This window comes from Pocillopora damicornis, chromosome 5 (genome assembly GCF_964200805.1).
Source record: "Pocillopora damicornis chromosome 5, jaPocDami1.2, whole genome shotgun sequence".
Taxonomy (NCBI): Eukaryota; Metazoa; Cnidaria; class Anthozoa; order Scleractinia; family Pocilloporidae; genus Pocillopora; species Pocillopora damicornis.
In genome coordinates, this window is record NC_142674.1 from 24,282,755 (window position 1) to 24,298,671 (window position 15,917).

The 15,917-nt window shown below is 40.6% G+C and overlaps 2 protein-coding genes across 5 annotated transcripts in view; both read left to right on the forward strand.

Moving 5' to 3' along the window:
* Positions 1 to 15,057, forward strand: part of LOC113668816 (uncharacterized) — a 112,673-nt gene extending 97,616 nt beyond the window's left edge. For 2 of the 4 annotated variants that reach the window (XM_089206438.1, XM_089206437.1), the window contains exons 2-3: positions 5,568 to 5,608; positions 9,372 to 15,057. In XM_089206438.1, coding sequence (XP_089062564.1) covers positions 9,385 to 14,310 — 4,926 coding nt within the window. In that variant the 5' untranslated portion in view covers positions 5,568 to 5,608; positions 9,372 to 9,384 and the 3' untranslated portion in view covers positions 14,311 to 15,057. Of the gene's footprint in view, positions 1 to 3,918; positions 4,058 to 5,567; positions 5,609 to 8,015; positions 9,069 to 9,108 lie in introns of those variants that run through there. The other 2 variants (XM_089206436.1, XM_089206439.1) reach the window with 2 other exon arrangements.
* LOC149046094 (uncharacterized) overlaps positions 1 to 15,917 on the forward strand; it is an 87,506-nt gene that overhangs the window by 28,295 nt on the left and 43,294 nt on the right. The window lies entirely within an intron of this gene.

The window sequence follows — 15,917 nt, forward strand, 5'->3', positions numbered from 1 at the left end:
CGTCAAATGGTCCAGACACCCGATAAAGAGCAAAAAGAATTTTTTATCACATTTTACATCAGATTAAAACCTCAGAAACCCCTTTCTACTGCTTCCTCAGTGGAGGGGCTGGTGTTGGCAAATCGCATTTAACAAAAGATTTGTATCAGGCAGTGCTTAAGTATTATAACACTAGAGCTGGTGATGATTTTCATCAGATCAAAGTTATACTATTAGCTCCAACTGATAAAGTTTAAGGGTAACACTCTTTATAGCACTCTGGCCATTCCTGCCAATCAATCACTGAGACATTACAAACAGCTTGATTCAAGTAGACTAAACACTTTGAGAAGTCAATTAATTTTTGTTGATGAAATCTCAATGGTAGAAAATGGTAATGGTAATTTGTAATGCAGCTAAACAATAGGCTTAAAGATATAAAAGGCTGTAGAGAGGATTTTGGAGGTGTGAGCATAATTGCTATTGGTGACTTATTCCAATTAGAATCTGTTATGGATGCTTATATTTTCAAAGACCTCAAAAATGTAGATTTATGCTGTTCTTTCTCCCAGTTTATGGCATAAACACTTTAAAATGTTTGAAGTTAATGAAATCATGGGTCAAAGAGACAGCAAATTGTATGTGGAATTACTTAATAGGTTGCATAAAGGTAAACACACAGTAGCTGACATTGCAAAACTTAAAGAGAGCTATACAAGAACACATCAACAACCCAATAGATGCACCTCACTTATTTATACAGAATGCTAAAGTAGATGAATTTGATAAAAGGGCCCATAATGCGGCCACAGGAAACAAATTCACAATAAATGCTCTAGATAGTGTTATTGGAGCTATCTCTCCAGAGCTAAGAAACAAAATACTAAGACAAATACCCAATGATCCAAGAAAAACAAAACAGTTAGCCTCAACCCTTTGTCTTGCTGAGGGTGAAAGAACACACCTTGTCATGAATGTACGAACCGAAGATGGCATGACAAATGGTGCTGGAAATGTTGTTAAACTAGTTCAGTTACATCAACAAACCAAACCATCTGGTATTGTATGGGTACAATTTGACCACTCAGATGTAGGTCAGAAAACAAGGAATGAAAAAAGACATTTGTATGTACAAGGAATTGAACACACACGGACCCCAGTAAACCCTGTGACTACACAGTTTGCGGTAGGTAGAAACAGAACAGCACAAGTTGTTCGAAAACAATTTCCACTGCGTCCCGCAGCAGCAAAAACAATTCACAGGTCACAAGGTGATACTGACAGTAGAATTGTTGTGGATTTTAGTACCAGAAATACTATTCCACACATACATTATGTGGGACTCAGTAGAGTGACTGCTATAGAAGGCCTTTATATTTCTGATTTGTGTGAAAGCAAGATTGCTGTTAATCCAGATGGAGAGATTAAGAAAAACTGCAAAACTTAAGCTTTGCATCTCCCCTCTCCATGACATAACATTTTCCCTTCTTAAACTGTGTTATCTTAATGTAAGGTCTCTTCACAAACACATAGAAGATATACGTAAAGACTTAATTTATCTAAGTGCTGATATCAATATTTTTCACAGAAACAAGATTTAAATCTCAAGATAATAATGACATTTATGACATTGCTGGTTATGTTCTCTTCCGTAATGATAACCTTAATTCCAGCAATGGATCAAGGTCTTATGGTGGTACAGCTGTGAACAGTAAAATCCCATACTTACCTGGATACCCCTATTGTCACAATATACATGATGTTGAAATAACAGTAATTAAGTTAGCAAGTCTTTAGAATTGAATAATCATAGGGATATATCACTCCCCAAACGTGCCTGTAAGACAACTTTATGAAGCAATAACTGAGGTATTAAATAACATTTCACCAGACAACAATAACATTACTGGAGACTTTAATATAAATTGGCTTATTGAAACAGACAGAAGACCTTTGTATAATTTACTAGTGAGGGATAACCATTACAAACAGTTCATATCAACTTATACAACTGACAACAACACAGTAATTGATCATATATATACAAATATATCTAACATTGATATACAAGCAGATGTTTTAGCAACATATTTCACAGATCATAAAGCTGTTTGGGCCTCATTTCACAGTGTCCTCTAACAAATTACTTTATCATGATGTACATTGTTTTTAAGTTAAGAGAGCAACAAAAGAAAGCAGTAAATAGTTATGAAAAGAGTTGTTTCCCTTTTTTCAGAGGAATTTGTAATGAGAAACTCGCAAAACTATTAATAAGGAAATGCTGCTTATTCATTTGGTACCAGAACAGGCCTTTTAAAATTAAGTTTGAAGTCATCTTTCTAAGAGTTGTCCAGTTTAACAACCATTTACAAAAGACAAAAATAAACTACATAACACACAGTCTTGAAATTTCAAGGCAGCTCCTTTAGCATCTTGGCTAATTTCTAACTGCAACCTTTATTGACAACCCTGCATTAAACAATTATTCCACAGTTAAGTCTGCAACCCCTCCTGAAATACTCCAGGATACCAAAAAAAAAATAACAACAAGCAAACAAACATATTAGTGAAGTGAGCAAACAACCACACGCGTGACTTTCACGTAATCTAAAATTCGTGATTGCAGCATTCCCACGTGCGTAAAGTGCTTGTAACTTATGGGAAACACACGCATGTTACACCAAAAAAACCCGCGTGTAGCAGAAGAGGCCGATTACTCGCAATTTCTCGTAGTTTTGAATTTCCCTTTTGTTTTTCAGAACACCCATATACCTGTACTTTTTTACACCGATGCGATAGAAATTAATTGGAAAAGCATTCCTTGAAATAGGAAGTCGTCCTGTATTTTCAGCGAAAAAGATCGTCAAGTGATCAAAACAACACCGGCCAGATTATAGTCACGTGCTCGGCAACGACTTCTTGAAAGCGATCATCTTTCATTCTTACCATCAAAACAGTCACGTTTGCATAGAAGAATAACAAAACGAAACGATTACAACGGAAAGACCCAAATTGGCGTAGAAAGAAATAACGCTGCAAATTACCATTTTTTTTATGTCATGGGTACATGTTTCCGTGGGAATTTCTGTGTCAACAGCTTGCTGTCACTCACAAAGTCTTCGTGATTCTCGCTGGTCCTCGTTATGTTTAGCGCATGGACGATTCGAAGACCCTTCAAATTTGGTTTTTAAGTTGATCATAGCTCTAATCTGAAACATTTGAAGTCCATTTCAATATAGTAAATGTCGAAACAGGCGTGTAAAGACAATAAATATCGCAACGGTCAGTGCAATCATAATAGCGCCAGGACTTTGGACTTACTTCTTCGGAAGGATAGATCTCGAGTTCGAAGCCGACTAATTACGAAGAGTCCACGCTAATTTGCATATCGCAGAGCGCCCACAAGAACTCGTTTCTACGCTATCGTGTATCCACGAGTTAAACAGTAGTAGCAGAAATTTTTTCAATTTTTTTTCAATGACTGTTACGAAAACATTTAATGCTCCAAGTATTTCCAGTATTGCCGTATAAACAAATATATAGCCTAAGCCACCAAGAGGTAATTTATTTGTTGAAGACGATTACCAAACGTTCAAAAACACGCCAAAAAGCTTCCAGGGAGGGAGGGAAAGGCATATTGCTTGATAAAAGTATAAGTTAGTACCACAGATCTCTCCTGTGAATCTGTATTTGTTCAAATAATTCCCGCACAAAAGTTACTATTCAGGCTGTTAATTCCAGGCCTAATATCACCCCTGTAGTACAGTTGACTCACGGTGAGCGACAGGTTTGCTTCCGCTCAAAAACCCCTTGCAAACACTTTGTCAATGAAATCCCACACAAGTACGCATTGCGGACCTATTTTTTTTATGGGCAACGGCACAATATGAGATGAAGTATAATCGTTTATTGCACTTTGTTTTTACCTTCAATGTACAGATCGGAACGTTTTGATTGCAAGCCTTCTTCGTGCAAGCCTGACCATCACGATCCACAGCGGCAGTGAAAAGATTCAAAGACAAACGAGAGCATTTGTCGGCCTTAGTAGTTCCTCAAGGCGCTGAAATTAGCCTCGCTGGTAAGTACATTGAGTTGTAGTATAAATTTGTAGTTTCTTTAGCGGGCCACAACTTCCTCATTTTGAAACTGAAACGAAACATTTAACTGCTTTTGGACAATCGCAAAAAAATGCAACACAGTACATGTGTACGTGACAAACGATGGAATTTATTAGCCTTAGTTATTCCTCAAGGCACTGAGATTAGCCTCACTAGTAAGTATATATTATGTTATAGTGAAAATTTGTAGTTTCTGTAGCGGGCCATGACTTGCTAATTTTGAAACTGCAACTAAACATTTAACTGCTTTTGGACAACAGCAAGAAATACAGTACTGGTCTTCGATCTCGAGATTGATAAAGGATCACGAACTTTCTCGTCGATTTAGTCATTGCGTACATTTTGATGTTGGGAAGGTTGAATGTATTATGTCTAAGAGAACACCATAGAGGCAAAGTGGCACAAACAACTCCACAGTCGATTGGAGATCTTTTCGAATTCACCGTTGTTGTTTATAAACACTTTCCCCTAATTTTGTAACCTTATCCGCTCTTGGCTTACTGTGTATTTTGATAAAGAAATTATAAGGTATGTTTTATTGCTGAAGATTGTGAACTTTAAACTGAATTGTTCGTGCGAAAGTTTTTCCTCCGGTGAAAGACTCTCAATATAGAACTTTTTCCTTGTTTGCTCCAAGAAATGTTTGCATGCAGTTCTAAGAAAAATTTTGAGCAGAAAATTCTAGAAGAAGATATGCAAATATGTTTGACCTCTGCCCAAGAGCTTACTCCAATTACTTGAAATATCACACCAGACACGACTGCAGTTAGAAAATCGCCAACTTGAGTATTTTCTTGATGTTGTCTTTTGTCTGCTTTGAATTCAGAGAGGGAATGTGGAATGGTGTGCAAGTAAACCCCCCTTCTCTTCAACCCAGAACCCACTCCTACCGATTTGAGAATTTTTTAAAAATATTTTTTATTTAAAATTCGTGTTCCTGTTTACGCGTTGAAGGCTTGTTGTGCATGAGCAATTTGTTGTCTTGTGTGGTTGAAATTTTGACGCTTACACAGAAATCAAAACCAACTATACTGTTGTAGTCACTGCATAGATTCTTTGAAAAAGATTTTCACATTCTGTTAAAAAGGCTTTTTAAAATCTAATGTTTTATCCTTGTTGCTGCTGTGAAAAGGAGTTTGATCAAAACATTCTTGACAATATTTTAAATTCGGTTGTTGTAGTAATCAAGCCAGGCACCAGCGCCAGAAGGTTGCCTTTTATTTCGGTTTTTTCCTTGAGTTAGGAATGTTAGAATGATTTGTATATTAATGCCCCCCTCCTTCCTCCCTTCCCCCCTCCTCTTCACCTGATGGGGGAATTTTCTGGAGAAATACCCACAGGACCGGGGGAGGGGTGATATCCCATACCTGAAGGTGAACAACTCCTTTAGTCTCCTCGTTTTAGTCAATCAGTCCTTGGTCATTCTGAAAAAAGGAGTTTGATTCTAAATTGTTCAACCTTTGATTGCAGACAGTTCAAGTATTCCCAAGTTTTGTCAAACTTCTAGAACGGTATGTATCATTTAACTCACTGATTCGAAAGTAAGTTCCAAGTAACCTTTTAAACGGAAGTTGCGTGACATGAGACTCACGCAGTCACGGTTAGGTTAAGATTGAAATAGGAGAGGTGATAATTAGAGTGATAGGTTTGAGGAGAGAGCGTTGGAAGTTTGTGACGTGGTGAACGTTGATGACAAGCAATGAAAGAATTTGACGACTGAGAGTAAAGTGTACCCCACAAGATCGGTACACTTTTTCTCTAAATTTATTTTTGTTTCCGATCTCTAGCTCCACAGTAATTATTTCTTTCCTTTCGCCGAGAAACCACGGGTTACCATTGCACGTAAATTAAAGTTAACTGTCACGTATGGTGTGTATCATCATCCTCATTATCATCATCATCGCTCGTTGGGCCAGTAGGTGCATAAGGCCGTCATATCGTCCGCCCAACCCCCCTGTTGCGTGCCGCCACCCCAGCCACAATCCAGCTCTTCCATATCGCCTTGCCTTTTTCCTTTGCTTTTCCTTTTTCCTTTCCTTTTACTGTCTTTGGTCTCCTTCTCGCCTTTTGACATTCTGGTGTCCACCCCAATACCACAAAAGAGTCGTTCACACCTTCTCTCCTGAGTAAATGTCCTAAACAGTTCCACCTCCTTCTTCCCAACTCGCAACTAATTTTATTGGTGTCTGCCATTTCAACTTCTCTCCTGTTTGTCATTCTTTGCTGCCATCTAGTCCTGAGTATCCGCCTTAGGCATTAGTACTGAAAACTTTTCAGTGTTCTTTCATCGGTCTTTGTGATCTTACATGTTTCACAACCATGTAGCAGGACCGGTCGGAGTAAAGTCTGGAATTGGCACATCTTGGCTCTCTTTCCATTCCTCTGGCTACCCACACCTTCCATAGCCTCTGGAATGCACCTCGTGCCTTCTGCAGTCTGTTCCTAATGTCTTCACTGCCTCCACCTTTCTTTTCTTTTCTACAATAGCTCCAAGATACGCCAACTTTTCGACATCTTTCACTTCTTCACCATTTACCACAATGCTCTCCCTGTTCGTTGCAAACTCCATTCTCATTGTCTTGCTGTTGTCTTCCTCATGATCCAATCCATAGCCAGTAAGAATAAGAATCCTGACATTACGCATCCCTGCTTTACTCTTGACTAAATCTTGAACCAGTCTGATATCTCCCATCCGTCGATTACGGCGCATTCAAACCCTCCGTATATCCCTACTACCACTCTCACCATCTTGCGCGGAATTCCATAGCTCCCTGTGGTGTTCCAGGAGCTTTCTCTGCGTACCGAATCAAGGGCTTCTTTTCAAAGTCCACAAAGTGCGCGTGCAGACTCGCCCTCCAGTCATTTGCCTGCTCTAAGATGTTTCTTTAATGTAAAGATCTGTTCAGTTGTATTTCCATTTGGTCTAAAGCCGGCCTGCTCTTTTTGAAGCTTCTTGTCTAAACCTTTCTTGATCCGTTCTAGCAGCATCCTGTGGAATATTCTATTGATGGTGGGTAGCAAAGTCACTCCTCTCCAATTATTACAATCACGCAAATCACCTTTCTTAAATATATTGACAACAAGTCCCTTCTTACACACTTCTGGTCACCTTTCTCTTTTCTAAAGCCTGTTATATCATCAGTCTGCCCACTTGCGGTGTATTCCATGTCAGCCCTTAGTAGGTCTGGGCCCTGGCTTTGTTTTCCTGATCGCATCCTTAACCTCTTGTATTCGCCATCTTCCTATATCGATTTCCTCAATCTACTCCAGTTCTTCTGTTTCTTCTTTCTCTTCCACCGGCTTTGTGGGGTCATCTCTGTTTGAAATTTTTACTCAAGTTCTCTACCTAGCTCTGCAATCTTTCTTGTGATTCTGTCTTATGCACCCCCAGTTTGTCTTTCACACCCAATTCTCGCCTCCTCTGTTCCCGGCTGTTGTCTTGGTTATGCTGTTTAGCTTCTCGTTTCTACCATTCTCAGGGACCTTGTCTGTTGCTGTAGCCCTTTCCTCCAACTAATTCCTCTTATCCTCCCTAGCACTCTCTTTCACTTCCTTTTCTTTCGCACTATACTCCTCTCTTTATCGCTGTTCAAGTCCTTCCAATCTCGCACCCTCTATATTAAGTTTTGCGTCTTACCCCTCCTGAATTTTTTCCCACGTCGTGTCTCCTATCCATGGCTTGCTCTCCATTTTTACCTTCCAATTACTTTCTATGTGGCATCTCTGTACGTCACCAAGATCTTGTCGTGCTTCCTTTGAATCTTCTATATCTCATATCGTTGCAAACCTGTTCTTCACTTTAATGTTATATCTCCTCCTGATCTCTTCACTTTGCAACTGACACACGTCAAACCTCATACTTGTTTTCTTCTTCCCATGCGCCTTTGCCAACTTTAGTCTCATTCTGGTTCTCATCAGGTAGTAGTCACCATATACGTCTGTTCCTCTCATCACTCTCGTGTCCGGAATCGATGTTCTCGTGCGTCCATTCATAAAGACATGGTCGAGCTGGTTAACAGTCTTCCCACCTGGTGACTTCCGGGTCAGCTTATGGATCTCTTTATGTGGGAAACTGTTCCAGTTACAACTAAGCCATTCGTACCACAGAGGTCACATAACCTTTCCCATTATCATTCGTGACTCCGACACTAAATTTCCTCAGTACCTCCTCTCTGTTAATGTTGTTACTCCCGTAAGGGTTCAGGTCTCCCACCATCAAAATCATATCATGACTACTGCAGCTTGCAACAGAGTCTAGCAGTTGATTGTTAAATTCATTCTTTCCCTCGTCCATCGTATCGTCTGTTGGTGCATATGCTTTTATTACCGTTAGCTTTTGTGGTTTGAGTAGAATCTTGCCTTAATGGTTCTCATGCAGATTTGCATCCATTCCATTAAGGCTCTCTTCGTCCTCACACTCATCAGGATGGGGACTCCTCCTTGTTGCATTCCCTTATCTCCCACGTACGCCACCCTCTCACTACCTTGCAGTGTTCTTGATCCCATCAGCATGCTTGAACTAAGGTAAAGTGATCCTTGATGTTAGGAGACTTGCAATTTAGCTTTTGTAAGAGTACCATCACCAATTACTTCACAAGCTGAAAAAAACTACCAGCTCAGCAGAAGACGATAATCGTACAGCTTAAAAACTCCCTTGTCATTGACTTCGACCATGAGTTCCCTGCGTAATTTTGTTTTTGGGCTGAGTGATTCAGTGTCAACATTTTAACCTAGTTTTTTCTCTCTAATATGCGAAGGGGCTAAATCAGGTGAGATCTGTCGAGTTCCATATTTCAGGTCGACTGTGTCTCGAAAAATACCTATCGTGGAACCAAGTGAACACTGAAAGAGTGAACACTGAAAGAAAGAAACAAATTAACAAATAAGGAAGCAAGAAGATGGTTTCTTTCACATATAAACCGTATCCTTGTTGCTCTGAGCACTTTTCTGTATTATACTGACGTTTAAGTTGTTGCTCTGAGCACTTTTCTGTATTATACTGACGTTTAAGTTGAGTGACAGTGGATCTTTACCACTCTCTTTTCCTCCCTTTTATTAGCCCTTGACTCCATCGAGCAAATTGTTTTGAAAGCCAGAGTTTTTCAATTGCCCTTACTTCCTCTCTAAAATATAATGGACATGTATCAGCGAAAATATCTTGGTAGGTAAATAAATATTCACACCAAGTACCGCAAAACCGTTAAAGGATCAGCAAAGTATAGCGACCTACTCACATAACCGAATTGGGTACTAACATAACTATGGTTTTAATAGGATGTAACTGATAATGGCCACTCGGTTGAAGTACACCACAGAGCAACTGAATTACTACAGGATTTGTTACGTTGTCACTGACATACTAACTGAGGGTCTGCGAACCATCTTCAAACAAGAATGGGACAATCGATACAAGACAACACTGGGAGAATGGAAAGATCAACCCAAAAATGGAATGGACTTCTGGAATGGCGAGTCTACTCGAAACAGAAAAAGAAACGCTGTGCTGTTGACAACCATGAAGAATGGCGATAGAGCTGAGTGGGATTGTACCATGCTGTTTTACGCTATCCTGTATTCAGATTGCATATCTTCTCTCAATCCATCAATTAGATCAAATGCGGACGACTTAAGGAAATTTCGAAATGAAGAATTTGCACATATGCCTCGGGGCCACCTCTCCAACGGAGATTTCCAAACTGTCATTACAAAGGTTAAAACTGCATTCCACGCACTCGGTCTCCCGTCATTGGAAATCAACGAAGTTCAAAATCAGACAAACTTCTTAACGGAGGAGTTGAACGAAGTTTTAAGGAAGGTTGACGACTTGAAACAAGAAGTTAAAGACAAAGAAGAGGAACTTCAAGTGAAAGAAGAACAGAGGCTTGCCCTAGAAGAGCAATTAAATTTCGATGTCTCTCCATTTTGTATTCTCCCTCCCAAACCTAGCCACGACATCGCTAGTCGGGAATCTGAAGTTGGTAAAGTTTTACAAAACCTCCAAACACTAAAAGACGCCAATGATGGGTTGAGCATACTGTATTTGTCAGGAAATCCAGGAAGTGGAAAATCTCAGCTGGCCCGATTAGCAGCCAGGCGATTTTACGACGAGGTCGAACAATTACCTTCTGCAGCTTCATTTGTCATGACGTTGAATGCTGAAAACTCGGAAGCACTCTTGAAATCGTATGTCCTTTTCGCTCAACATTGCAATTGTCCCGGGTATGAAATAACAAACACTTACCGCTCCAAAGATTTGAACACAGACGAGAAGATTTCATATTTCAAGACCTTAATAAGTACAAAAATTGAGCATTACGCTTCATGGCTGTTAGTAGTTGATAATGTGACCAGCGAATCTCGTACAAGCGATTATTTGCCAGATGCAGACAGCGAGTTGTGGGCAAGGGGTCAGATGCTAATAACAACAAAAGACACTGCGTCTATACCGTTGTCAAGCTCTTCCATACAAAATATCTCAATCAGCGCAGGAATGCAACCTGATGATGCGTGCTTTCTGCTTAACCTCCTTTCTGGTATCTCAGATGCCAAGATGGAAAAAGAAATTGCGAAAGAACTAGACTACCAGCCACTTTCATTGGCAGCCGCAGCCACGTATGTGAGACAAGTTCGTCAGAATAAAGGAACCTCGAAATTTGGCTGGACCGACTATTTGAAGAAATTGGAAGAGGGGAAACGAAGCAATACTGAAAGCATTCTTGCTGCGACAAATCCAGCCTATCCGCAGACCATGACCAAAGCAATAACACTCGCTGTCGAAATGGTGATGGAAAATGATATAATTTTGCATCACATGTTCCTTTTTCTTTCAATGTGTGCTTCACAGCCGATACTGCAAGACATTATTATCGAGTATGTTAAAACAACTGATGACGAATTTGAAGATGAAGATATGATAAGAACGAGGATGAGTCGATGTTCACTGTTGCTAATTGAAGAAGAATCAACTGGTGTTTATATTCGAGTCCATGGTGTCGTTCTTGATGTTATTAAATCTGCGACAAAAGGTTTCGCAAAGGATCAAAGCCACAAAGTGGTGTATGGCGCGGTAATGTCTTTCTCAAAATTTAAAGAGCTGGAATCTATTGTTGTGGGAACAAGAATAGTTCCCCATCTTACAACGTTGAGCTTAAAAATTGAAGACATGTCACTCGGGAAAGGAATACCAGAAGCGAGCAATAGAGCCTTGTGTAATTTTCCGGATGGCCTTTGGAGCCTTACTAACATGTGCCTAAACCACAGTAGGTTTAGAGCGGCGCTAGTCTATGGTAAATGGCTGTTAAAAATTCAAATGAAAAAGCTGGGACCTGAGCATGTTGATGTTGCAAGCTCTTACAACATTCTGGGTACTTTACACAAGGCTCTGGGCGACACAGATGAAGCAAAAGACTGCTATAAGCGTGCACGGGAGATTCAGATGAAACAGCTGGGACCTGAGCATGTTGCTGTTGCAAGGTCTTACAACAATCTGGGTAATTTACACAGTGATCTGGGCGACACAGATAAAGCAAAAGACTGCTATAAGCGTGCACTGGAGATTAATATGAAACAGCTGGGACCTGAGCATGTTGATGTTGCAACCTCTTACAACAATCTGGGTAGTTTACACAAGGCTCTGGGGGACACAGATGAAGCAAAAGACTGCTATAAGCGTGCACTGGAGATTCAGATGAAACAGCTGGGACCTGAGCATGTTCATGTTGCAACCTCTTACAACAATCTGGGTAGTTTACACAGTCATCTGGGCGACACAGATGAAGCAAAAGACTGCTATAAGCGTGCACTGGAGATTCGTCTGAAAAAGCTGGGACCTGAGCATGTTGATGTTGCAAGCTCTTACAACAATCTGGGTAATTTACACAAGGCTCTGGGCGACACAGATGAAGCAAAAGACTGCTATAAGCGTGCACTGGAGATTAAGATGAAACAGCTGGGACCTGAGCATGTTGCTGTTGCAACCTCTTACAACAATCTGGGTAATTTACACAAGGCTCTGGGCGACACAGATGAAGCAAAAGACTGCTATAAGCGTGCACTGGAGATTAAGATGAAACAGCTGGGACCTGAGCATGTTGCTGTTGCAACCTCTTACAACAATCTGGGTAATTTACACAGTGATCTGGGCGACACAGATGAAGCAAAAGACTGCTATAAGCGTGCACGGGAGATTCAGATGAAACAGCTGGGACCTGAGCATGTTGCTGTTGCAAGGTCTTACAACAATCTGGGTAATTTACACAGTGATCTGGGCGACACAGATAAAGCAAAAGACTGCTATAAGCGTGCACTGGAGATTAATATGAAACAGCTGGGACCTGAGCATGTTGATGTTGCAACCTCTTACAACAATCTGGGTAGTTTACACAAGGCTCTGGGGGACACAGATGAAGCAAAAGACTGCTATAAGCGTGCACTGGAGATTCAGATGAAACAGCTGGGACCTGAGCATGTTCATGTTGCAACCTCTTACAACAATCTGGGTAGTTTACACAGTCATCTGGGCGACACAGATGAAGCAAAAGACTGCTATAAGCGTGCACTGGAGATTCGTCTGAAAAAGCTGGGACCTGAGCATGTTGATGTTGCAAGCTCTTACAACAATCTGGGTAATTTACACAAGGCTCTGGGCGACACAGATGAAGCAAAAGACTGCTATAAGCGTGCACTGGAGATTAAGATGAAACAGCTGGGACCTGAGCATGTTGCTGTTGCAACCTCTTACAACAATCTGGGTAATTTACACAAGGCTCTGGGCGACACAGATGAAGCAAAAGACTGCTATAAGCGTGCACTGGAGATTAAGATGAAACAGCTGGGACCTGAGCATGTTGCTGTTGCAACCTCTTACAACAATCTGGGTAATTTACACAGTGATCTGGGCGACACAGATGAAGCAAAAGACTGCTATAAGCGTGCACTGGAGATTCAGATGAAACAGCTGGGACCTGAGCATGTTCATGTTGCAACCTCTTACAACAATCTGGGTAGTTTACACAGTGATCTGGGCGACACAGATGAAGCAAAGGACTGCTGTAAGCGTGCACTGGAGATTCGTCTGAAAAAGCTGGGACCTGAGCATGTTGATGTTGCAACCTCTTACAACAATCTGGGTACTTTACACAAGGCTCTGGGCGACACAGATGAAGCAAAAGACTGCTATAAGCGTGCACTGGAGATTCAGATGAAACAGCTGGGACCTGAGCATGTTGATGTTGCAAGGTCTTACGACAATCTGGGTAATTCACACAGTGATCTGGGCGACACAGATGAAGCAAAAGACTGCTATAAGCGTGCACTGGAGATTCAGATGAAACAGCTGGGACCTGAGCATGTTGATGTGGCAAGGTCTTACAACAATCTGGGTAATTTACACAAGGCTCTGGGCGACACAGATGAAGCAAAAGACTGCTATAAGCGTGCACTGGAGATTCAGATGAAACAGCTGGGACCTGAGCATGTTGATGTTGCAAGGTCTTACAACAATCTGGGTACTTTACACAAGGCTCTGGGCGACACAGATAAAGCAAAAGACTGCTATAAGCTTGCACTGGAGATTCGTCTGAAAAAGCTGGGACCTGAGCATGTTGATGTTGCAAGGTCTTACAACAATCTGGGTACTTTACACAAGGCTCTGGGCGACACAGATGAAGCAAAAGACTGCTATAAGCGTGCACTGGAGATTCAGATGAAACAGCTGGGACCTGAGCATGTTGATGTTGCAACCTCTTACAACAATCTGGGTAATATACACAGTGATCTGGGCGACACAGATGAAGCAAAAGACTGCTATAAGCGTGCACTGGAGATTAATATGAAACAGCTGGGAGCTGAGCATGTTGATGTTGCAAGGTCTTACAACAATCTGGGTAATTTGCACAAGGCTCTGGGCGACACAGATGAAGCAAAAGACTGCTATAAGCGTGCACTGGAGATTAAGATGAAACAGCTGGGACCTGAGCATGTTGATGTTGCAACCTCTTACAACAATCTGGGTAATTTACACAGTGATCTGGGCGACACAGATGAAGCAAAAGACTGCTATAAGCGTGCACTGGTAATTTATATCTCCAAGTATGGTCAAGAACATGTAAGGACACTAAAGGTCAGCAGGAACTTATCTCGGCTAAAACAGAAAAGAAAGAGAGTTGATGACCCTGGAGCTGTTTTGGAAAAGAAGAAAAGAGACTCGTGTTAATAGTTTAGTAACTGTGCTGATTCATAGACGTTGTTGGTCTTTAATTTAGGTTTACTTGTTGTTTTTTCTTTGCACGTGAGAACTTAGATCGTTTTAATTTTTTCATAATATCTTGCTTAACTTGTGCTTTTAATATTCCGATCTGGAAACTCGCAAAATTGATGTGGTGTTTTTTTATTTCTGAACAAGTAGTTCATTACTTTCTCATTTCTTAGGTTGCTACAAAAGGTTGTAGTTCGACGGATAATAAACACTCAGAATATGCACCCAAGTAAAGAATTTCTCAAGTTGCTAATCATTGCTGCTTTTTCAGAATCTTGCTCTTTTAAATTTATGATTTTTATTCATATTCATAATTAAGAGAGAATATCCATAAAAGCGGTCCGGCCGATCTAGCTTGAAAAATAGATTTCGCTGATTTCTTGTACATTGAAAGACTTTCATTTCCTTATTCTAGAACCACAATCCACTTCATCTGATCTTCAAAATTTATCAAGTTATGATAGATTTTCTGATCACCCCAGCGAACACTCGTGGCGACCCATGTCGAGGCTCAAATTTAAAGTAACATTGGAGGTCGATTTTTCGAAAACTGTCATGCCCTTTATAAAACAAACACCAGAACGATTTAACAAAAACAATGACTTACTAGCTGAAAAAAGAGTAGAAATAGATATTACTAGAAATTAGAACAAAATCCATGATATTTCGCTGTTCACAGGAAACTTATTAAAGTTTTTCCCTTAACGCTTCAGTACTATATAATTGAAAAATCGAAAAGTGCTGTTCACCTCCCGTTCCCGCTCCTCTCTTCCCCCGCTCCTCTCTTCCCCCCCTCCCCCCCGCCACTTGACATCAAGGCCCACGTGAGCCTCAATCACTAGAGTCTGATCAGCGGTTGTCTTAAAGAAATAAACATCATTTGTTCCGAACTTCGTAGAAGGAAAATCTCTGGATAAACTAATTTGCAAACATGCCACAGGATACTAAAAAGAAAATCCCGTTACTACTTCATCAGTAGCCGTTAAACATCCAAGGTTGAGGGGAAGTAACCTCTCATTCTTGTGGAATCGAAGAGCGAACTTTTAAAGGGCATGTAAACCCAAAAAACGTTCATTTTCTTTTCACATAGATGTTTAGTAAATATATCAAGTACACCAAAGGTACCATTCGTTTTTTCTCAAAAGTCCATTTTCACTTTGTAAAAGCTCTTCCAAATTCGAAACATTCGCCATCTTGAATGGCGCCCTCTTTCCTGTGACGTCACGGGTGGACCCTTCAAAGTCTCGTTTTATAATCGCGTGAGGCACGAAGGAGTCTTTTCTACAGCCGTTGTTTGCTGGTCTCGTCATGATTTTTTTACTTACAGTTTACTTCAATATGATCAATTTTTTCGTAATGGTGAAGCGTTGTGCCGTCCAGTTTTGTACTGATTCAAACAAAACTGGGCATACAATGCAAATATTTCCAAATGACGCAAATTTGAAGCGACAATTTGTGGAATTTGTTCAAGTGAAAATAGCCGATTTCGTCGAGCCGTTCTAACGTTCTGTTGTTTGTAGCAGTCATTTTTCTTCCTGGTGCTGTACCGACGATTCAGGCCTCAC